The 26136-nt window shown below is 39.6% G+C and overlaps 1 protein-coding gene across 1 annotated transcript in view; it reads right to left on the reverse strand.

Annotated features, from left to right (window-relative positions):
• UST (uronyl 2-sulfotransferase) overlaps nucleotides 1-26136 on the reverse strand; it is a 229214-nt gene that overhangs the window by 60213 nt on the left and 142865 nt on the right. Inside the window, exons 4-5 of the mRNA XM_075267888.1 lie at nucleotides 21886-21965; nucleotides 10978-11131 (exon numbers count right to left, since the gene is read on the reverse strand). Coding sequence (XP_075123989.1) covers nucleotides 10978-11131; nucleotides 21886-21965 — 234 coding nt within the window. The remainder of the gene's footprint in view (nucleotides 1-10977; nucleotides 11132-21885; nucleotides 21966-26136) is intronic.

The raw sequence follows: 26136 nt of genomic DNA on the forward strand, positions 1-26136 counted from the left end.
AAACTGACAGGTTAAATCTCTGAGACAACGTTTTGTATCCTTCCCCTGAACAACTATGTTGAACAATCTTTGTTTTCAGATCATTTGAGAGCGGGCTGTCCATGTTCGGCGACCATCAAACTTAACTGAACTTGAATTGTTTTGTAGAAAGAAATGGTCCAAAATACCTTCATCCAGGATCCAGGAACTGATTAAAAGCTACAGGAAGCAACTAGAGGCTGTTATCTCTGCAAAAGGAGGATCTACTAAATATTAATGTCACTTTTCTGTTGAGGTGCCCATATTTTTGCACCGGTCAAATTTTGGTTTAATGCATATTGCGCATTTTCTGTTAGTACAATAAACCTCATTTCAATCCTGAAATATTACTGTGTCCATCAGTTATTAGATATATCAAACTAAAATGGCTGTTGCAAACACCAAAATATTTAGAACTAAAAATGATTAAGATTAATAGGGGTGCCCAAACTTTTTCATAGGACTGTACAACAAATCTCTCTACATGTAAAGGGGTGCACCAGGAATCCTTACACCCTATGACCATAGTCCATAAATATCTGACTGGATAGGGGGCCCCATAGAGAGTCTTCATACAGATCATCTGTATAGGCCATCTCTGACGCCTGTACAATATACTGGAATATAAAGCTGAAAGAAGAATGCTCCATTCTCTGTACAATGGCCAGGTGTTGCTACTGCAGCTCAGCTCCCATTGACTTCAATAGGAGAGGAGCTGCAGTACAGTTACTCAATCGCTATATAGGGCATGGAGTCTATTGCTTCTGGCTCCATACAGTGTATAGTATGGAAGTGACTTCTTACAGCTGACCCATACAAGGGCCACCTGTTAACCCAAACATGATCAGATATTTAAGACCTATCCTAAGGATAGGCCATAAAAGCAAAAGGTGGCTACTTTGAAGAACCTAGACATATTTTCAGTTGTTTCACACTTTTTTGTTAAGTATATAATTCCACGTGTGTTAATTCATAGTTTTGATGCCTTCAGTGTGAATCTACAATTTTCATAGTCATGAAAATACAGAAAACTCTTTGAATTAGAAGGTGTGTCCAAGCTTTTGGTCTGTACTGTATATGAGAAAAATCCTGGCTAAAAAATATCTTCCAACTTGGCCTTATTTTCTATAACATTTTTGTCTTTGGTAATTTTGCCATTGTCCATAAAAAACTGTAAAGTAAATAAATACTGATGCTAATAAAGCAAAATTGTATTAAACAATGAATGTCTATTTGGAAATAGAGATGAGCGAGTACTGTTCAGATCAGCCAATCCGAACAGCACGCACACATTGAAATGAATGGAAGCACCTGGTACTTCCGCTTTGACGCCGGCCGGCCGCTTAACCCCCCGCGTGCTGGCTACGTCCATTCATTTCAATGCGTGCGTGCTGTTCGGATCGGCTGATCTGAACAGTACTCGCTCATCTCTATTTGGAAAGAAACATGATTTGTTTTATTTATAAAAAGGAAATGTCATAAAATTAAAGATCTAAAAACAATATACATAATTAAACATGTCAAAATTTACTTTTCGTGTTCTGTCAGCTGCTATCTCTAGATTTTACTCTCAGAAAAAGTATCCATCAATGTGGTGACATTTACAGTAGTTGGCTCTCCGAAAACAGAAAATAGTCACGGTATGGCACTACAGAACAGTATGACAGAATCGAAATCTGTACACAGCTACAGACTCATAAAAGATGCCTACAATCAGCAGCAATGGATACAAGCACTGACAGCTAGTGAAGGGAAATCTAATCCATTTTAGAGATTAGTTCCTTATGATCTGGTTCATTCAAAAAGTGAAATCATTTAGTTCATTAGTTTTTCGGCTTTAGGATATTGCTGAGAGGCGAATGTATAATACACTGTGTTTCCAAATCACTACTAGTTCAATGGATACATTCTGGTTCTGTTAATAAAATCAGATACATTTAATAAGACTGATTATTATTATTGTATTAAAAACTTGAAAATCACATACCGGTATACCACAAATTAGCATTCTCGTGCTTTTACTGTCAGCTTTATGACCTAGAATTATTGTCTAAAAGTTTCATGACATACAGTATAGTAAATCACTGCAAAAACATTGTAATAAAAACAAGAAAGTACCTGGTAAAGTGAAGATATCTACAGTATAGCCTATAGCAGGCCAGCACTGTGTCATGGGAAGGCGGACAGGGAATGTATCATGTGATTTGTGAACTAACTGAACTGAATGAACTAATATGCCAGGAGAACAAGTCATGAAAGCCTAGTTCAATCAGATGTATATGGCTGAGCGCAGCAGTGATACCTATGATAGTGTAATGATATAGACTCATAGTGAAAGTGCATGAGAGGTGAAAAGCAGTGAAGCAGCAGCAAATATATTTAGAACAACTGTGGCAGCAAGGCTGCGCCTTTGGACTGACAAAAACAGGTGAGTTTCATGAAGCTACACACATACAGACTAAGGGCCCGTGCACACGGACTTAATGCTCGCGCATTTTACGCTGGGTTCACACCTGCGTCTGGGGTCTCCGTTCTATGGTTTCCGTCTTCTGCATGCCAGAAGACGGAAACCATAGACCGGGTCCGGCCGTGCGCGGCGGTGAGCGTTTTGCGCTCTCCGCCGCGAAACCGGATTTTTTTATCCGGACACAGAGTACTGCATGTCCGACTCTATGTCCGGATTATAAAACCCGGTTTCGCGGCGGAGAGCGCAAAACGCTCACCGCCGCGCACGGCCGGACAGCTTTCTCACCCATTCAAATGAATGGGTGAGAAAGTCTCCTGCAGGTTTCCGTATCCTGCCTGTGTTTTAGGCAGGAAACGGAAACCTAAGTACGGAGACCGGGCCGCAGATGTGAACGAGCCCTTAGCATAATACACATGTATAGAATACACGTGTAAAAATAACACTCCCATAGATTTCAATGAATTTTTTTACACGTGTAAAAAACGCGTCAACAAACGCGACACATTTTTTACACGTGTAAAAAATTTCATTGAAGTCAATGGGAGTGTTATTTTTACACGTGTATTCTATACACGTGTATTATGTTAGATATGGTGAGAACTTCCACCAAAGGAACCATGTTTTTTTTAAAAATCGTTTTATCCTGGAAAACCTCTTTAAATCCAATTTTAACCTTATAGGAATACATCAAGTAAAAGCATTTATGCAAAATTGCTAGAATATTCAAAAAAAGTCGGGGGGCCACACGGTGGCTCAGTGGTTAGCACTGCAGCCTTGCAGCGCTGGAGTCCTGTGGTTCAAATCCCACCAAGGGCAAAAAAACATCTGCAAGGAGTTTGTATGTTCTCCCCGTGTTTGCATGGATTTCCATCCCAAATTCCAAAGACATACTGATAGGGGAAAAAAATGTACATTGTGAGCTCTATGTGGGGCTCACAATCTACATAAAAAAAAAAAAAAAAAATCCAATCAATGTAAAACTGATTGGGAGTCAAAGACTTATCATGACAACAGTTGTCCTGTGCTCCTATTATAAACTTGGCAGCAGTGGAAATGTGACGCTAAGCTTATGTAAACCTATACTTGACTGTTACTACATCTATTATAAAATACCTGACCTTATTTATAATCTTAGAGAAGTTTTTGTGACTGTGATATTGAGCTCCACTTCCTCTTCTCAGGCCAGTCACTTCAGGTCCATTGCTCACATGGCCATTGTTGCAGCTTGGACTTATTCATATGAAAGGGGCACATAGCCATTATTCACTGTAAGTAGTAGTAAGAAGAGACTACCTTAACTAATATAGTCCCAGACAACTTCTTTACACTCGCAGTCTAGGTGACATTGTTTTTGTCTATATGCAAATGTGCTCACTGGAGCAACAGGGGCAATGCTGTTGTTCTAAAGAACTACTTTGTGCATTGTTAAATATTATATATTTACAATATTCTCTAGCAGACATGGGGTTAACACTCTACTGACATCATAGTCTTATATTCTTGGAACATGGGTGCGGTTAGAGTACACTATTTTAGAAATCTCCTTACATAGCTACAAGATGGAAGGTAACACCCACTCTCATGAATATAAATGAGTAAGAAATACACATGTCTGGGTCTGTCTTTGGGAAGACCAGGGGAAGACCAGGAGGTCTGTCTTTGGGAACACCAGGGTGGGTGGTCCAGGCAGATGGACATCCATGGACGTCGTAACCAACCCAAGTCCACCAACCAGATGACAAGCATGAACAAAGCTGTAACTACAAGATATCCAGATGATTTAACTTCTCTGAAGATGTAAGCTATTGACAATTGACTGATATTTGTGTTATTTGGACATTTTCCCTGTTCCTGTGTTTTCCTTCAAGATATTAATAAACCTCTACACTGATTTATAACAAGCTGACTTCTTCCTATCGTGGACAAGGCCAGGTCCGGATATTTAACAGTGGACACAAGTCTCACCGGCAAATACAAGATATTTAACAGTGGCGAGCCAGCCTTCCTCCGTTGATTCATGGATATTTACCAGTGGCGAGCCAGGCACGGTTGGTTTTTTCCTGTTTTTCTCGTTCCGTTCACTTGCAATTAAGGGGGAAGAGAGGAGTATTTTGCAAGTTGTATGAATTGCAAGATTCAGGAAGACTTCGAAAAGAAACCTATATTGGTGAGATACAGATGACTGTTGTACGTGTTATATGATACGGAAGCCTGTGTGAGGAAAGCCTGTGAGGAAATACAGAAGGACCACAAGTGCCAGACGTACTGAGACGTTCTGATGACAGGGACCAACTGTTCCAAGGATAAGCTGAAGGTGAAGCTTTCTACAGTGGTGAGTAAAGATTTTACTTTTAAAGTATGGAAAAATTAGAGTCATTGTCTAAGAAATGTAACGTTGAGTTTAAAATTGTGTCTAGTGACAATTTAGCGAGTATATGGCAAGATTTATATACACAATGTGAACAGGCAAATTCTAAGATTGAAAATAGAATTTGTTCTACAAAAGAGAAGCAGGTATTTAGGAATATAGCTTCTTTGGTAAAGATTTTTAATGACGTGGTAACAGAGAAGAAATTAAGTAATAGTATGCATAAATCTGTTCAGACAGATAATGAGAAATCTCAACAATATGTTGATAAAGAGCACCACGTGGCATTAATGGCCATAGATGGTGAGGAACAAATGATACAAGAAACTGAATTGAAATTAAAATCTCAGGAATATTTGATGAATCTGAGTAAAGCCATTCCCACATATGATGTAAAGATCCATGTGTGTAGAAACTCAGAAATTTTTGAAAGCCATGCAGAGAAATTTGATCTAAATATTGAACAGAGAAATAAACTGTTTAAATTATGGCTTCCTATTGATTTTACAGAACGTTTGTCTGCAAAAATGTCTTATGATAACGAGTCAAATGATTGGTTAAAAGACAGTGATGTGGAGAGATTAAAGAAACTAATCTGGTGCACTAGAGGTGACAGCATGCCAACACCTGATATACTGAATGAGATAAAGATTGGCAGAAAAGAATGTACATATGCATTCATGTCTAAATTTGAAAGGACATACAAAACTGTCATTGAAAAAGTGAACTCTTCATCTATGGTGAAAAGTTTTGTTAAAAAGTTCAAATTCTTGGATGCAGTCACCCTTGCCAGTGCGTCAGATAAGAAGACTTTATTTGAATCTGCTAGTTTATTGGCCGTGGCCAGAACACATGAGAGACAAATGGCAAAAGCAAACCGAGTATGTCCAAAGCAAAAAGCAAAGCCTATTAAAAGGCATCTGTTAAATCCGGTTATAGTGTCCCCTATTTGTAGGAGGAAAGGTATTGGCCAAAGTGACAAAATCTATGAGAAACGTAGGAAATTACATGTTGCATATAAACCATATGCCATGCAGGAAAGTCCACAAATTGAAATTCCAGTATTAACTGAAATTAAAGAATTGCAGCCAACCAAATCGATTGATAGTCAAAAGATTGTATCTGGGAATGTACCAGTTGTCTCCAAAATGTCAGATCTTTTCAGTAACCCAATGGCATCTGACCTGTCTTATATTCTTAGGAAAAGGGCAAGCTTGGCATTCTCTCATGACCTGGCGAGGCTATTATGGATGGACGTGTTGACAGGAAGTTCATGGGTTTAACTTAAAAATATATATCTGAAAGGAGGTCAGGGGTCGAATTTAAAAGTATCTCTGAAGGAATGACTGTCTATTGAGATTTACTTATGTACTATTTGGCTATATAAAGAGAAATCCCTTTTATATGAGGAGAAGTCCAATGATCAGGTATAATCCACATGATTATGTGATGATGTTTATAAATAATCCTAATTATGCTATAGTGAATAATACTATGGATCATATTATTATATACAGTATATATATATACACACAGGAGGAGAGTCTCATGTGTGGTGACAGATTTTCGTCATAGTCCACTCTCTAGATGCAGAGAGAGAAGGAGCATGTTATATACAATATATGAATATATGACATGTATATGAATATATGTACAATATATTAATATGATCAAATAGTATTAGGAATCCATAAAGTTATTAAACTTTCCATTGGTTAAAATCAATATTGTATTAATTTGGTTTTTGCTAAAGTTTATCTATTTTTCAGATCAGAAATGTCATATATGGAAAAATGGATCAGTTCAATCAGTGATGTCCGTTCATTCATCATTCTTTCCTTCTAGCTAAAAGAATGCATGGAGTGTCTAACGATTAATGAGTAAACAAATTAACATGGTGTGACTAATAACAATGCATGATAAAGTGATAGAAGTCCTAACTTACCTTAAGCATGTTTGTCAATAGTTTCATGTAAAGTCCATGTTTTTAGGATTTTCAAGTTATAATCCATTTTGTTTAAAGGCATGCAACTAGGCATGGAGTTCTTACAGTGAATCAATGTCCGTTCATGTGGTCAGTTGATTGACAGCAACACACTGTGACCTGTGACCCTGATGGGCTGGTCAGTATAAGTGTTATGTGTGTTATGTGTCCACTGGTGTATACAACAGATCTGTGACATCACAAATAGGCCTAAGAAAATCAGGATGCATCCAACAAGGAAAAAAGGAAAATATATCCAACAAAGAGACGTCTATTTTCTTTCTATTTTCTATTTCTTTCTATTTTCTATTTCTATTTTCTTTTTCTATTTCTTTCTATTTTTTATCTTATATGATCCTCTATATTAAACTGGGAAATTAGCAAATATATTTGAAATCCATTTAAAGGAACCTCATATGTTTATACCTACAGGAAAACCAAGTGTTTAAGTCACATGAGCTGAGGAAAGGTGACAGATGCACTAGGGTGAAGGTTATTTTAGTTTGTGAATATTTTGTAGCAAAAGAAGAAGCTTTTGACTAAGATATTGATAGCTCTTCAATATATTTGTTCAAACCTGACAAACAATAAAGGTTTATTGGGGTAATTGGATCATGGGATAATAAATATATTAGTTATGGTGGAAAATCTAGTTAGCTATAGCCAGTATTGATTTATTGTATTATTATTGATTATGTATTCTTACATGTACACACACACTTGCATACACTTACACACATCAACATCTACAAACATTGGGAAAACAAACATTGGGAAAACAAACATTGGGAAAACATAAGTGTCTTATATGCAAATGAGATAAGCTAATCATCTTCATGAAAGGAGAAGTATAATATCATCAAAGGATATGGGATATCAAGAGAGATAGTCTCTGGTTTATTCTTCAAACTTCTGATTATAGGATGTGACATATTTTGAAATGTTTATGTTTTGTATACTTATTTCATATGTATGGTGTTCACATACAGCCAGTACACAAGAATATATACAGTTAAGTTTAAGACAGAGACAAGAGTGTGTTGGCACAAGTGTTGTCTCTATTCTTGGTATTGGAGGTATCTGAAAGGTTAAAAAAGGACACAGGAGTCTGTGAAGAGACGAGGTGTTAAGAGGAAACTTTAGTCACATAAGTTTTTATGAATAAAGGGTTAATATTGTGTCTCAGATAAAGAACACAATGATATTTAATAAAGTAATGTTCAAAATAAAATTATTTCTTATTAAAAAAGGTAAATAAAGTGACTAAACTTTAGGAAAATGTATGATTAAGTATGATAACACATTCATATAGGAACATATGTTTAGTATAATTGGTGAAAAGTTCTAACTAAAGAATAAATATAGTGATTGTCTATAGAATGGTAATTAATAATCACATTATATGTCAAAGTCATGTTGCAATTTGTCATCACAAGTAAAGTACACATATATATTCATACATATAGATATAAAGATATATATGTTGATATATGATGTTTATATAGATTATTGTATCCAAAGTACTATTATCTGATAGTTTGATACAAATATGAATATCAATATTTTATAAGTCAAATATAAATATTGATACACTATAAAGAGAAGTATGATATATAAATGAATGGTATGGTACACTGTGATATTATAGTTTAGTAAATTGCCTAGTTTGGCTTAGTTATTAGGGAAAGAAAACTTATCTTCAATCAAGTCCAAGATTATGATAAAGTTTGATATCAAATGTTAATAAAAAGACCTTTAACAGTTACAAGAAGAAGATGTGCGGGAAAAGACAAAATCTGAAGGTATGATGCTATATGCTTAAGCTTATGCCAAGGACTGTGTTTAAAAACTATTACTGGAGTTTGGAACCTTTGATCAGCGGATGATTGGACAGATATAAAGACGTCCTCATCAATGTTTGGTGGAATCCTTTCTATTTCAAGACTTCAAGTTGTTTGTACGCAAAAGGGTTATGAATGATAAAACCCGAACACAGATATTGTGTATCCAAGAGACTGAGATTCCAGGACTGAACCTTACTGACAAGCAGCAGGGATGATGTCAGAATTCACACTTGCCTTGCTTTTGCAGTATTGCTCCAGAAGTGTCACATGATTGTACAGTGACAGGAGGTCAAGGTAATTACAGAAGGAAACCCTTCTACAGTCTATGTCTTGGTGAAGTGAAACATAACATATGGACTTTGCTGTTATATCAATATCTTCATAATATGAACTTTAATGGACAATGTTATAATATCTGCACAACACGGAGGAAATCTAAAGGACTTTAAGTCAAGAACTACATTTGTGGTAATAAGCCTTCTATTATGATGGAAGAAGAGATGACCAGAAGACCAGACGATGAAAGAAGAGCCTTCATCAGGTGTAGGTTAGATAGTGGATCAAATTGTTTTCATCTTTGATCACAGTTTACCATAACATACCATAATATTTATTAATGACAAAATTTATTGCAAATTGATGAAATTATTGTTATATGGACAATTAATGAAAATTAAGTTCCAGTATTCAGCAAAGAAGAAAGAAGATATAATCTAATTGTATGAATATTGTTGTATGGTATATCTTGAGAGTTCAAACAGATATTTCACTCTCAAAAGGGGGAAATGTTAAATATTATATATTTACAATATTCTCTAGCAGACATGGGGTTAACACTCTACTGACATCATAGTCTTATATTCTTGGAACATGGGTGCGGTTAGAGTACACTATTTTAGAAATCTCCTTACATAGCTACAAGATGGAAGGTAACACCCACTCTCATGAATATAAATGAGTAAGAAATACACATGTCTGGGTCTGTCTTTGGGAAGACCAGGGGAAGACCAGGAGGTCTGTCTTTGGGAACACCAGGGTGGGTGGTCCAGGCAGATGGACATCCATGGACGTCGTAACCAACCCAAGTCCACCAACCAGATGACAAGCATGAACAAAGCTGTAACTACAAGATATCCAGATGATTTAACTTCTCTGAAGATGTAAGCTATTGACAATTGACTGATATTTGTGTTATTTGGACATTTTCCCTGTTCCTGTGTTTTCCTTCAAGATATTAATAAACCTCTACACTGATTTATAACAAGCTGACTTCTTCCTATCGTGGACAAGGCCAGGTCCGGATATTTAACAGTGGACACAAGTCTCACCGGCAAATACAAGATATTTAACATGCATTGATAAAAATGACAGTATTTTGGCTATGGAGACACCAATTCACAAGTGGGAAATATTGTTTATTGCAGGTGACCTTAACCTATCGATCTTTGGGGATGGGTTGTTATGTTGGGTTCTTGTGACAAACTCCCTTTAAGAATCCCCAAATATTGTATTTGAATTAGGCCTAGTAAAAAAGGTTATGAGTAGAGATGAGCAAACATTAAAATGTTCGGGGTTTGAAATCTGATTCGAACAGCCGCACACTGTTCGACTGTTTGAACGGGTTTCTCACCCCATTATAGTCTATGGGGGGAAATGCTTGTTTCAGGGGTACGCAACATTCAATCAAATTCTACTTACCAAGTCCATGAGTGAGAGTCGGGCTGGATTCTTCTCCCTGCGCAGCGTCCCCGCGTCCTCTTCCGGCCTTGAATTCACTCTGCTAGGCATCGGGCCTGGGCAGAGCCGACTGCGCATGCCCGCATTACAAGCGGACATGCACAGTCGGCTCTGCCCAGGCCCGATGCCTAAGCAGAGTGAATGCAGAGCCGGAAGACGCCGCGGGGACTCTACGCAGGGAGAAGACTTCTAAAGGTAAGAGAAGAACCAGCGTTGATTGGCAATGTATAGCATTCTGCCAATCAACGCTGGTTCTGCATCGAATCTTAACTTCGAACAGCTAGTAGTGTTCGATCGAGTACGAGTATTTCGAATACCATAGTATTCGATCGAATACCTACTCGATCGAGTATTACTCGCTCATCTCTAGTTATGAGCCCACATACATCCTAGGCTAGATATTAGATTTCCATATACAGTTTCCATAGAAATTTCATGTCCAAATAGAACTCACATTTTAATGGAGTGCCATGGATGACAGCTGTTGGTCAAATTATTGTTGTACTTTAACCTCTCATGTCCAAATCTGATTTGTTTGTACAGTTTATGCAAAACTTACCAAGTACCTTTCCTCTTCTTTCATGCCTGGGGTACGAATCATGTGATTCTGTTCTCCTCTCCAGTCCCCAAACCGCCGAAAAAAGTAATTGGAGAGAAATCTATTGACTGGGTCTCTAATTATGTTGATATATACTGGCTGTTCCGCACCAAATCTGTATAAAAATATAAGATACTATGTAAATTTAGTTTGAGAGATAACAATAACACAAACAACTACTATACATGTCACTTCATTACCTTAAAGAGGAGATTTCATGTCCTCATACATATGTGGTTTTACATACTGCTAGAAAACCAACGGCCCCCCAGTACAAGTCTATGGATGAGTACTGTCGGGGCAGAGTGTTCCTCACAGTTTAGTGTCATCCCTGGGTGGTAAGAAATAGCCTCTCTGACAGTACAGAGCTATGGACAAGTACTGTCAGGGAGAGTGTGTTCCTCATAGCCCAGCGATGACGCTAGGCTGTGAGGAACACCCTTCTGACAGTGGAGAGATATCAGTACCGAAACTAACGGCACCAATATCTGCAGCCCTGGGGCACATAATCGGAAAGCTGACAGTGCACTGAATGCACTGTTGGCTTTTTAGCGGTATATAAAACCGCATACGTATGTGGACATGAAAGGTCCTCTTTAAGGCTAAGGCCCTATTTGCGGAACTGAGCTAAAAACGCTGTGGAAAAGAACATAACGGAAACACATTGAGCTTTTTTTCTAGTGTTTCTCTTTTTTCATCCCTTATTAAATCTATAGGGAAACTGCAAGTGTGTCCACAGGTTAAAATGGACATGATGCATTTTTCAAAAACACAGCTTTTCCCACAGCTTTTTTTCCCCCTACAATGTGTGAATGGGGTTAGTCAGAATCTCATTTACTTTGTAGATACTATAAAATGCAGCTTTTTTTTCTGCTGTGTTTCCATAATGTGAGGACTTAGCCTAAAGGGAGCCTGTCAGCACATAATTGAGATATAGACTAATTATAGGAGCTTGTAGGTTGCTAATCCATTCTTGTAAAAATTGTCCCTTTTATCCCTATGCAAATGAGCAGAAAAGCTTCAGGGACATTGCTTTCTGTCAATCGGCTTCACTATCTGCTGCTGCCCACTAACTGTACTATGTATTTCTGATAATGATACACCCGGAAGTGAAGGAAGCTGGCTTCAGATGGGAGCAGTGTGTCATCAGAAATGCAAAGTATGGTTAATGGGTGGAGCTTAGCAGCAGTTGGCAGCAGATAGTGACGGCCATTGATTGACAGCAACACCCCTAAAGCCTTTTTTGGCTCATTTGCATAGGGATACAAAGACAATTTTTACAAGAATGGAGCAGCAGTCCTGAATAAGAAATCCATCATTGCAAACTTTGCTGACAACCCTACAAGGTAATATGATCCTGTGGATGGGGCAGTGAGTCCAGGGCAAAACTCATAACAGGTCCTATTCCTGTCCATTTTGCGATCCAGGCTCACTGAGAATAGTGCATGGGATGGCATCCATGTGCAGTGTGTACATGTAAATGATCATGTGCATTAAGCCTTACTTGCAGTTCGCTGGACTACTAGGGACCTCTTTACAGACCTGGCAGCATACACATGTGAAGATTTCCTATCCCCTTAGTCACCATAGTGATTCCTGTTCACCCGCATTCATATCCAAGGGAGATAAAGTCTGCCTAATTGTAATTCTGGTACTGTATATACAGTGACAGCACAGTGCTTCCTAGAATGTATGACATCCTAGTAGACAGTGTGATAAAAGGTCGCACTGCTAACATGTGTGGAGCTAAGGCAGTACCACCTACTGGATCTTTGCCAAGTGAGAACTGTCTAGCAGCCCATACATTCTAGGAACAACTGTGACAGCATTCTAATACCCTTTGCATCTTACGGCACACAATATTTCTATTCAAAGCAGAGACTCCAAACCAGAAGCTACAACAGTGAATTTACTTTGCATAGACTAAATGTGATGGAAAGGAGCAAAAAAGAGATGATGATGATCTGAAAGCGATGTATAGCTGGGTTATTTAGGAGTAATTTCACTGACTCATGCTCAGAAGCATAGAATAATTGTTAGGGGAGTAATGCATCAGCCTGAGCAGGGCCGGCTCCAGGTTTTTATGGGCCCTTGGGCGACAGAGCATCAGTGGGCCCCTTTGTAAAGGAGGCGGGGGGGGGGGGAGTCGAGACTGTGCGTCGCAGATGAAGCGTGTGACGTCACGCAGGAGTGTGGCGTCACCAACGCCATACCTCCCAAATTTTAAAGAGTAGAAAGAGGGGCAAAATGTGCGCTCTGCGCGCCGCGGCAAATTTGGCTCCACCCACTTTTATGTTGACTCCGCCCATTCTCATTCATTTATCATGTGCTCCCACACAGTATAATCCTCCTACAGTCACCCATAAATTATATGCCCCCCCTCCATCTCTCCCCCAGTTTCATATACACCCTTCCTCTGCCCCAGTTTCATGTCCCCCCCTCCATCAATGTCTCCAGTTTCATCACGTTCTCCCCCTTCATCTGCCCACAGTTTCATGTCCCCCGTCTCTGCCCCAGTGTCATGCTGTTCCACCCCCCCATCTGCCCCAGTGTCATGCCGTTCCCCCCCTCCCCTTCATTTGCCCCCCCAGTTTCATTGGGCCCCCTCCATCTCTGTCCCCAGTTTCATGCCGTTCTCTCCCCACCCCCTTCATCTTCCCCAGTGTCATGCCGTTCACCCCCTCCCCTTCATTTGACCCCCAGTTTCATGGGCCCCCTTCATTATGTTCCACCTTAATATTTAATACAAAACAAACACACTCACCTTCCATCGCTCCCCCGACGCTCCTCTCTCCGCTCTCTCACTCCATTCACATAGGCGATTAAAACAGGAGCTGTGAGCTCAGCTCCTGCTTTAAAGCTGCGGCCCAGCTTGTGTGTGTAGGCGCGATGTGATGACGTCATCGCTCCTACACACGCAAGCCGGGCCGCAGCTTTAAAGCAGGAGCTGAGCTCACAGCTGCTGCTTTAATCGCCTATGTATTCAGCTCATCGGCGTCCGAGGGAATCGGGACAGGCAAGTGCTGCGGGCGGGAAAGTGCCGGGGGGCCCCCAGAGGCTCTGTGGGCCCCGGCACTTGCCCGACTATGCTGTGCGCTGATGCCGGCCCTGAGCCTGAGTAATATCACTCAACTTTACAGCTCTCCAGGCTCAGACTGGCTCACAGGGGAGAAGGGGAATCTCTCAGTGGGCCCCTGACACATGGTAGCTATTGGGTCCCAAGCCTCCCAACTCCTTCAAGAGTGGTGCAAGGCACAGTTCACTCAATTAACTAGATAGAATATTTAACCACCCAGTTTATTATACATGGATGCATTGGGCTGCAGACATGACATCTAGGCACAGGGAAAGGGCAACCACTAATTTCTCCCTGCACTGGGGCATTGTGTCCTTTACTGTGAGGCCCTATTACCAGTCATCTTGCTCACGGCGCTAAGGGGACTCTAGTCTAAGTCAATAGGGTCACTTAGAAGACCACAGAATAGAAACGGTTCATGATAGGGGCAAGGTAGCAGACTAATGCCTTAAATAATTTAGTTGTATAGTAGGCCCCCAGGATGAATTCTACTAGTGGGTACTAGGCACCCCAGTCTGACACTGCAGCTCTCTACTCTAGATTTTCTTCATCATCATCATCATCATCATCATCATCATTATCTACTTCCTGCTCATGCAGTTAACACAGCCCCTGCAAAGTGAAATCCCTATGGCTTCTAATCCCTGCTTTCTTCTCTGGACAAATTCTAAACCAAAGAATACAAACCACAAAACATTTATTTTGCAGAGGTGTTGTTTGCAATGAAGGATCAGCTATAAGTAGCAACACAATTATAGCCCAGGCCTCAACTTTCTGTGTTGCTCTTCTGTTTGCTGATAGAGATGGTTTTTTCAGCAGCAGTAGACAGACCAGCCGTAGAATGCAACTTAATTTTTTTTTTTTAATTAAAGAGGACTTTTCATGAACTCCAGTTTTAAGCATCTATTAATAGGCATTGCTTCCCCAGGTAAAGGGTGTGATTCAAAGCTCTAGTCAGTATCAGATCTTATAATCATACCCCTTGTCTGCTCCTGTCTGACACCGCCCACCTGACAATATAGAGGCTTACTGCTCAGGACTTTGGGGGGGGGGGGGGGGGGGCTGTATAAAGAGAACAATGCAACTGAATCAGAATCTGTACATAATAAAAGATGCTAAGAACTAAAATTGGTGGAGGTGTTAAAAGGTTCCTTGACTCATAGTGCCTCAATACTGCCCAAAAGACATTCAATGGCTGGGGTCTATATAGCATTGAGGTTTTGCAAAAGTATCATTTTAGTCATAGCTCTGATCTTCTTTTAACAAATGTCAGAACAAGCAAACAGTTATTATAGTTTTGTTATTTGTTCGGATCTACTTAATAGGTTAGGTTCCTTTGTTGTTGTTTTTTGTTTTGTTTTTTAAACAAAGGGAAACTCATTTTTTGGGCTTTGAGCTGCATGATGATAATTTGCTGTTTCTACTGTTACATTATAGATCACCATGACCAGATTTAATCAACGAATAACAAGACAATGTTCCAAAAGAAAAGTATAAGAAATGCTCCTTAATACGTTTTGTACATGCTTACTTTCCCAGACTCTTAGCAGCAGGCGTATAAACCAATTAACCATGACAAGGCTTTTCAGCATTACATTCTGTAATTACTAAGGATTCTTAGATCAGCATTTTTAAATATAATTCCAAGAGTGAAAACTGGGTATAATATTCAACCAGAAGTATTATGATAACGCAATAGCAGTTTTACAGTAGGTACGAAAGTATTCAGATCCCTTAAAATTTTTCAGTCTTTGTTTCATTGCAGTCATTTTCTTAAAGCAAAAAAGTTCATTTTATTTCTCATTAATGTACACTCAGCACCCCATCTTGACAGAAAAAAAACAGAAATGTAGATATTTTTGTAAATGTATTAAAAAAGAAAAACTGAAACATCACATGGTCATATGTATTCAGACCCTTTGCTGTGACACTCATATTTAACTCACATGCTTTCCATTTCCTTCTGATCCTCCTTGAGATGGTTCTACTCCTTCATTAGAGTCCAGCTGTGTTTAATTAAACTGATTGGACTTGATTAGGAAAGGCACACACCTATATAAGACCTCACAGTGCATGTCAGAGCAAATGAGAATCATGTCAAAGGAACTGCCCAAGGAGCTCAGAGACAGAATTATGACAAGGCACAGATCTAGCCAAGGTTACAAAAGAATTTCTGCAACACTCAAGGTTCCTAAGAGCACAGTGGCCTCCATAATACTTAAATGGAAGAAGATTTGAACAACCAAAACTCTTCCTAGACTTGGCTGTCCAGCCAAACTAAGAAAAAATATCCTTGTACCGTGTTAGCCAGTGGATATGAAATGAAAAATTTTTTCTGAGAGAAGTCCTCAGTAGTTGATACCTTTGCATCTAACACCCCACTCCTCTGTATATATATATATATATATATATATATATATATATATATATGCCTACCTTCAGAAATTGTGTTATGCTATCCTGATGAAGAGACCTCTATAGTCTCGAAAGCTCGATATGTCATCAAAAAACTTTTTAAGTTAGCCATTAAAAAAGGTATCAACTACTGAGGACTTCTCTCAAAAAATTTCTTTCAGCCAAACTAAGCAATCGTGAGAGAAGACCCTTGGTGAGAGAGGTAAAGAAGAGCCCAAAGATCACTGTGAGCTCCAGAGAAGCAGTAGGAAGATGGGAGAAAGTTCCATAAAGTCATCACTGCAGCTCTCCACCACTTGGGGCTTTATGGCAGAGTGGCCCCAAGAAAGCCTCACCTCAATGCAAGACGTATGAAAGCCTGCATAGAGTTTGCCAAAAAACACATGAAGGACTCCTAGACTATGAGAAATAAGATTCTCTGGTCTGATGAGACGAAGATTGAACTTTTTGGCGTTAATGTAAGTGGTATGTGTGGAGAAAACCAGGCACTGCTCATCAGCTGCCCAATACAATCCCAACAGTGAAACATGGTGGTGGCAGCATCATGCTATGGGGGTGTTTTTCAGCTGCAGGGACGGGACGTATGGTTGCAATTGAAGGAAAGTACAGAGATATTCTGGAAGAAAATCTTTTCCAGAGTGCTGTGGACCTCAGGCAGGGCCGAAGGTTTACCTTCCAACAAGGCAATGACCCTAAGCACACAGCTAAAATATCAAAGGAGTGGCTTCGGAACAACTCTGTGACCATTCTTGACCAGCCCAGCCAGAGCCCTGACCTAAACCTAATTGAGTATCTATGGAGAGAACTGAAAATGGCTGTCCACCAACGCTCACCATCCAACCTGATGGAAGTGGAGAGGATCTGCGAGGAAGAATGTCAGAAGATCCCCAAATCCAGATGTGAAAAACTTGTTGCATCATTCCCAAGAAGACTCATGGCTGTACTGGCTCAAAAGGGTGCAAATACTCAATACTGAGCAAAGGGTCTGAATACTTATGCCCATGTGATATTTCAGTTTTTCTTTTTTGACAAATTTGCAAAAATATCTACATTTCTGTTTTGTTTTTTTTTTCTGTGAAGATGGGGTGCTGAGAAATGAGAATGAGAAATAAAATGAACTTTTTTGCTTTTAGCAAATGGCTGCAATGAAACAAAGAGTGAAAAATGTAAAGGGGTCTGAATATTTTCCTTACCCACTGTACATATCTGAAGAAATGTTACAGAAATCCAAATTACAGATATTCAATAATCCTAATACTGTACAGTATACTCTACTTTGGAATTAGCCCCTGCAGAGGGGTATAAAATGTGGCAGAAAAAAAAAATAGAAAAATTTTTAAAAATAGAAAAAAAATCCCAAAAAACTAAATGTTTTGAATCATCTCTTTTCACTAGAATAAATATAAGAGTAAAAAGAATTATTGTGAAAAACGTACACATTAGGTATTCAAACTTATAAAAATATTTTTCCCATACAGTGAATGCTGCAGTGGGGAAAAAAAAATCAAAAGTGCCAAAACACCATATTTTGCCTCTGATAACAATTGGAATAAAAAGGGATCAATGCAATAGACATTCCCCAAGATAATATAACTAAAAGTACACCTGGCCCCGCAAAAAAGACGCCCTATGTATCCCCATACACAGAGATCTAAAAAAAAATTACGGTTGTGAGAATACAGCAACTAAGTTTTAGATTTTTCTTAAGGGGTAAAAAATAATTAAAACTATATAAATTTGGTATCCCTGGAATCATACAGAAACATGGAATATAGCTGGCATTTCATTTTGACTGTACAAACGAAGCCCTTTAACCACTTCCCGCTGCAGGCATTTTTCGATTTTTATTTTGACTCCCTCCCTTCCAAATCCCATAACCTTTTTATTTTACCGCTCTCAGAGTCATATGAGGTCTTCATTTTTGCGGGACAATTTTTTTCTTCATGATCCTAACATTAATTATTCTGTACAATGTACTGAGAAGCTGCAAAAAAAAATCAGAATGGAGTGGATTTGAAGAAAAAGTGCATTTATGCGACTTTCTTATGAGCTTCGTTTTTACGGCGTTCACTGTGTCGTCAATATTCTATATTTTGGTACAATTTCGAGGATACCAAATTTATATGGTTTTATTTACATTTTAACCCCTTAACAAAAATCCAAAACTGTGCCAAAAAATTATTTTTCTACAAGTCGCCATATTCTGACACCCATACCTTTTTTTACACCTCTGTGTATGGGGATGTATAGGGCATCTTTTTTTGCAGGACCAGGTGTACTTTTTATTTATACCATTTACTGTAATTGCTATTGCTTTGACCACTTTTTATTCAAATTTTTATGAGAGGTGAAACAGCGAAAAAAAACTGTGGACTGGGCATTTTAGGACAGAGCGATACCTAATGTGTATGTGTTATACAGTATTTAAGTATTTTTATATGTATTCTAGGGAAAGGGGCGTGATTTGAACTTTTAATTTGCATTTAACTGCATTTATTAGACCCCCTAATTCATTGCAAAAAAAAGTCATTACAGAGAGGCCTGGGAGCTCCAGGCTGTCATGAAAACAGGATGCAGGCCCTGGATGCCAGTAATCCCTGGCAGAATGGTGGTGCCCATGCACTGCTGGTAAAATGAGGCCTAGGTCAGCTTTGACCAAGGCACCAGAGGGGTTAAAGGGGTTGTCCCATCACAAGGATCCTATCTATACTGCTTGTTAATGTGGATTTAAGACTTTTCCTAAATACACTGCTTCAGCAAAACTGCTTTGTTTGTCCACTATCTTACTTTATTGAATTCATTGTTGACACAGCCCTTGACTTATCTGCTCAAAAGTCAAGTGATGTATCTGCCTGCTCTCAGGGGGGAGGGAGGAGGGGCTAAGTGCAGGGGAGCGAGACTGTGTTTCTAGCTATTCCTTTGTCTACACCACGTGACTTAGGTCCTGCACTCAGATAGGGGAGAGGAGCTGCTTTCATTTCTGAACGTCTTCTGTTCTCCCAGTTATCAGGCTAGCTAATTCAATTGTGTTCATTATGGCAGAGACAGGTAGTCTCTGTATGTAACACAGAATGGAGTTGCTCCTGCCTGTACTTCATAGTCCAATATTGTGCATATAGTGTTTTTTGAGGACCTTTGATGACATCACAGGCCCTTCAGCCGCCCCATAGGATCACGCTATGTGGTGGGTGGAGCTACACGCTAATTTGGGGGCAGAGCTAAACGGCAGGTTGCATGTGAAACCTCGCCCACCAAATGACCCTAGAAACCAGGAAGAAAGAAGATTTTACAGCAGTGAAGACTGGTGAGTATGCGACGTGGGAATACCCATTTAATGCCCGCGTTCATTGAGCACTAATCGCTCAATAAGCGGCGGGTGTCTGCTGTATAAAACAGCAGACACTCAGCAGTTATGGCGGCCACCTGGCTCCCAAGCATCTTTAAACACTTGGCATCCGCCGTACTAGTGTGACGGATGTCGGGAAAGGGTTAAGAAAATCGCATCAGATGTCCTTTGTCTCCAATTCTACTCCATTCAGAATTTTTTCCCAGCTTTCCAGTACATGACACAGAATAATATATGGTAGTGTCATGAAGAACAATTTGTCCCACAAACATTAAACCCTCATATGACTCTGTGAATGGAAAAATAAAAAAGTTATGGCATTTGGAAGGAAGATGGGTCAAAAACAAATATCTGGAAGGAAGGGGTTAAGAGCTACCTTCAACCTAAAGAAGAACAAGTAGTCCTGGAAGCAATGATATGACCCCCACAGAACCTTGATCTCAACATTATTGAATCTGAAATTACATGAAGAGACAAAAGGATCTGAACAAGTCTAAAGTGACAATGAATTCCTGCTTTGAGCTGCACCGATAGTATAAATAAATGCAATATATAAACCAATAAATAGAAGTTGTTCTGGAAAAGAAAATAATGAATGTAATAACATTTATAAAGTGCCAGTGTTCGGTGGCTTATTAATCACTTAAATTGGAAGAGTAGACATGACAAATGAACTAAAGACTACTTCAGTGTAATAGACAGTGTTATAAATTATACATTGTTAAAACACTGCCAAAATAATTATATACAAACATCCATTTATTTGGCTACAATATGCAATATACATTTGCGAAAAAACTATTATGATTCTGTACGGAGATAGAATATTGACGTATTTCAAAGGTTTGCATATATGTTAGGCCTGGTTCACACATGCGTTCAGTAATCCGTTCGGGGAGTCCGCATGGGGATCCCTCGAACAGACTACCAAACGCATTGGCAAGTGGTGAGTTTATGAAAACCCATGAACCCATAGACTATAATGGGTTCCGTGTTCTTTCTGCACAATGTCCGCACAGAACAAGCGGACAGAAAAGTAGTTCATGATCGACTTTCCTGTCCGCATGACTCGTGTCCGTGTGGTTTCACTGCGCACTGCTTGCCAAAGCGTTCAGTAGTCTGTTCAGGGGTCCCTGTGTGGACTTCCTGAATGGTTTACCGAACGCAGATGTGAACCAGGCCTCAGTTTATATCATTTTGGGACATCACTTTCCAGCCCATTTATACGCATAATAAATATATAAAGTAGACCTGTCATGTAAGGGCATCGCAGTGTGGGAGAGGTCTGCTCTGCTAATAGACAGAATGGTATAAAATATCATCCAGGTTTGGGTAAAAGAAGTGATCAAGGAATATGCTAGGCACATGCCATAGATTACGAGTTTGGAGCATTCATGAGCGTGGAACTTCCCTAGCCTCCTTACAGTGATTCCATTTGACCAACTTCTCTGTATGTAGTTAGATAGAAGCCAGCCATCAATCTCCAATGAGAGAGGTGTGGGAAGGCGGGAAGAGAGCTGAAATCAAAAATAATGGGGCAGATTGACCTTGGCGTAAAATGTGCCAAAATCAGAGCCAATTGGAGTATTTATTAGTTTTAGATAATGTCTTTCCAACCCACTTGTAAAGTGTATGATTCTTTATGGAAAAGCGGTATGGTCATCATGTGAACAGGCTACATGGCTTAAATGTGCCATAAAATTCAGGACCAAAGTCAGCCAAATAATAGGTGGTATAAAAATACTAGCACCTGTTTATCATCCAGCATTTTCAGACTCTCTACGTTCATCACACTGACTATTATTATATGTAAGTCTATGTCAAGAATATCACTCCCATTACCTAAACAGCACAGACTGCATCTGAGATCATGGATCTGTTGACTGACCTGCCATGAGCTGTTGACTGATCTACTGTAATTCTCTTTTGTGCAAAATCAAATCAGAAAAACTTCAGTATTCTACACTAAGGTTGTATTTTCTTAATTTTTTTTTTTTTAATAAAAATCGAACTAGTAGGGCCAACTACTTACCTGGAGAAGTTAAGAAAGTGAACATGTCGGGTAAATAAATAGGGTTGTTCTGAAGTGCTGATATTTTTTATCAACTCCACCTGCAAAGAACAGAAATGTATTTAAAGAATTTTAGTTTTTCCTCATGTTAAAGGTGTATTGTCATCCACAAATTACTTATCTAGGGAAGACAATAGAATACAGACATTAAACCTAAATTTAAACAAAAAGATCTGTCAGACTTGAATACTGAAAATCCCAAGAAAGTAATATTTGGATAAGGACACTTAAGACCCACTAACAAGACATGTATTAACAGAACAAGTGATGATTCAATCACTTAAGTGAATTCATAGAGATTACATTAACATTCTCTTCTAAATAAGTATCGAAAACTTACTGGTTGCTTAAAAGTGTTGTCTCACCATTAAAATCATACCCAGTTATATAGAAAACTATTAAACCATTTTTTAGTCAGAATTTTGAACAAGATGGAGTCTGTGTTTACAAGTAGCAGTTACATGTCCTTGGCTAACCAACCTTGGCAAACTTGGGGATGACACGATTAGGAATCTCTGCTGCTGATGTTCCATTACAACATTGGTTTGACAGGCAATTCATTGGGTAATCACCGTGAGTATGATGCTGCTTTCATTCTTAGCATTGCATCTGGAGTGTGCATTGTATGCTGGAGTCTCCGTTTTCAATGGTAACTCTGGCATGTGTAGCTACATCTGGGGTCAAGGCCAGTGTTAAGGGGGAATGAAGGGGAACCGGGCAATTGCCCAAGGCCCTGTCCCTAAGGGAGCCCTCAGAATGGCTTGAATTTTTTTTATCCCTGGCTGTATTCTGGAACGTGGTGCTTTAGCCTAAGGTTATGGCACCACGTTCTGAAAAAGCAGCATTTTACCGTATCTAATCCCATCCACATATTGTTGAAAACATTGCAATTTTGGAAATCGCAGCATGCGCAGTACACTCTGAGATTTCGATCGCGCCAGATGTCAGAAGCTGCTAGTGCAGGTGGGAAGACAAGCAGGGGGAAGGCTCACTGCTAAAAAGGCGTTCACTAAGTGAGAAGAGGCGTTCAAAAGTGATGACACGTCTGTGGTCGAAGCGCAGGGATAACACCCCCTGTGCTCCCTGGAGCTAATGAGCGAGCATACAGATAAAAAGCAGTTTTTTGTCAAAACTACCGGGAGGATTTTGCTAATAGAATATGCCTGGAATTGCATTTAGAAAGGTAAGTTCAACATCTGATTACTCTAAAACCGAGTTTCTTAATGACTCCTGTTAATTAAATTAGTATAAAAGTGCATATGATGTATATAATAAAGCTGTGTGTGTGTCTGTAGCAGAACGTTTTGTGTAAGTGTGCAGCAGTATTGTGGGTATACTGTATGTAGTATGTGTAGCAGACCTGTTTGCGTATGTGTGCAGCAATGGTGTGTTTGAGTATATGTAGGATGTGCAGTGGGAGCAAACTTGGCTACCTTTACCTATCTTAGAATACGATACCAAATACCACAATACCTAGAATACATTTTTTTCCTATTTAATCCTAAATTGCTGGTATATTCAGAAGGGTCTTATAGTCCAGGGTACATATAAAGCACAACCACTACAATATTTATACCTGGATCGATTACACCTAGATCAGTTTCTTTACCATCTCTAATGATTGGAAAACTGCATTTAAATCACATGCGTATTTCTTGGCAGCAGTATTTCAGCTGTACATAACCCCAAGACCTGAACAATGCTAAAAGGTCATATGACTCAAATGGTAAGATAATGCTACCATGTTCTTCTACGGCAGGGGTCGGCAACCCCTGGCACGCGTGCTAAGAGTGGCACGCGAGGCATATTTTGCTGGCACGGCAGCCAGCCTGCAACTTACATACACTAAATTGAGAGAGAGCGTCCCTTCAGTGCTCTGCTATAGAGCTGAGGTGTAGGACACGCCCCCTTCTCTCACTGCCCACCAATCAGAGGTGAGCTTCTCACTGCACAGGATAAGGGCTCCCTGGACCTGCTGCTACACGTGAGGAGGAGCTCCTGCCGTCTGCAGCCCTGAGGAGGAGAGGAAGCTCCGGGGGCAAAGTGAAAGTAAAAACAACACCAGGTACGTGTGTTACTAACTATTCTTATTAATGTCAGGCATTTGGGGTTATTAATTTAGTTTTAGTAACTCCATGTGTCTCACATTAATAGCAGTTAACCCGATCATGTCCCTCACATTAACCCCTGTGTGGCTCACATAAGGGTTACTGATATGTGAGACATATGGGGGTACTAATGAAGGACCTATATAATGAAGATATTCACTTATTACCTCCATATGTCTCACATATCCGTGTTAATTATGTAAAGCACACAGGGGGTTAATGTGAGGGACATGATGGGGTTAACTGCTATTAATATGAGGCACATTGAGTTGTAACCTGCAATGCACATGACCAGACTCTTTATCTACAACTGTGGATAAAGTACAGACCTATATATTTCAATTGACCCATATATACAGCCATTCTTTTTGTGGCTGTGTATCTGGGCCAAATTGAAGAGCTGAAAACTATGGAGCAGGTCCTATATGTGTCATATACATCCCCTATATCTGTCTGCATTTGCAGCCCTGTCAATTTATTTTTAACATATAGGTCAGTGAAAACCACATGCGTGCCACTTGTATGCAGGAGGCATAAGGCTGAGGCCCCACGTTGCAGAAACGCAGCGTTTTAGTTGGAGATTTTCATGCGGTTTATTTCAACCAAAGCTAAAAATGGCTACAGAAGGAATGGGAAATATATAGGAAGCTTCTTATACGTCTCCCTTCTGCTCAATCCACTCCTGGCTTAGGCTCAGAAAAACACAGCAAAATATGCAACAAAAAAAAAAAAGCTGTGTTCCCTGTGCCTAAGCCTTAGGCTAAAGCCCCACGTTGCAGAAACAGCTTTTTTTCGTTGCAGATTTTGCTGGGTTTTTTTTAGCCGAAGCCAGGAGTAGATTGAGCAGGAGGGAGACATATAAGAAACTTCCTCTATATTCCTGTTGCTTTTCTAGCCATTCTTGGCTTTGACGGAAAAAAAACGCAGCTAAGTCTGCAATAAAAAAAAGCTGCATTTTTGTAATGTGGGGCCTCAGCCTTAGTGTGATTCTATTGGATGGTGACACTGTAACTAGATGCAACTAAAGCCAAATCCAGTTCCTGGGCACCAGTGCGGCCACTTTGTTGAAAGTGTGACACCGATTAATTTCTGGCTGGGGTTTTGCTGTTACTGCACCGCCAGGAACTAAAAGTGACTGAAATTAATCTGCGTTTCACTTAGGGAGCGTTCACACTATCGTCGGTGTCCAACAGCTAGTGTCCGCTGCTAATGTCTGTTCAAAATCTTGTGCGGACATTAGCAGCGGACACCGACGGTAGTATGAACGCTCCCTTACAGAATACTGAAGTTACTAACAGCCGAGGACTGAATGGAGCATACAGGTACATTGTGTGTCAGCTCTTTACAGGTATGACCTCACTCTGCTCCCAGTCACATACATTACCACTAATTGTGGGTTACACATGTACTTACATTGCTTCTAATGGAAAAGAACACGTGTATCGAGGCAAATAGTGGTAAGCGCATGTGGCTTGGATCACAGTATGGCAGCACCCCTGTGCTATATGACTTTAGTGTAGGTGTCGTCAGCTTTACAATTATTGCCCGGCCCTCCGAGGACCTCATCTTTGATTTTTTTATTTAAATCGGCACGCCGAACAAAAAAGGTTGCCTACCCCTGTTCTACGGGCATGCACATTACATTGCTTTCTATTCTATGATATTTAAAATCAGATTAGTTTAATAATTTCAGTCTTTTTATTGGAAAATATGGAACAAAGATTCTCTTATTTCCATAGAAACATTGAACTTTTGCCTGCATCTGCAGTTCTCCTCAAACTACCTTAGTTCTGAAAAGACATAACATTTCAGATCTGTGCAAGCAGATGGCAACAGCATTTTACCTTGAAGGTTCTCCTTTTACTCCTAAGGGTCTATACATAAATTTGTTAGTCTGTATGCAGCTTACTTGCAGAGTCGCTGGATTCATACAGCTTAAGGGAAGTCTATTCTGTTGACAGATGGTCTGTCCAAAGTGAAGTAAAGGACAGATCTTTGCACGCTGCTAAGATTAGTTGGCTAAAGAAAGATGTAGTACATGCATAACCTCTTTGTTATTGTCTTGCTTTTTAACCTTTTCCTGATATCTGCTGTACTATTATCG

Source organism: Leptodactylus fuscus, chromosome 3 (assembly GCF_031893055.1).
Source record: "Leptodactylus fuscus isolate aLepFus1 chromosome 3, aLepFus1.hap2, whole genome shotgun sequence".
Taxonomy (NCBI): Eukaryota; Metazoa; Chordata; class Amphibia; order Anura; family Leptodactylidae; genus Leptodactylus; species Leptodactylus fuscus.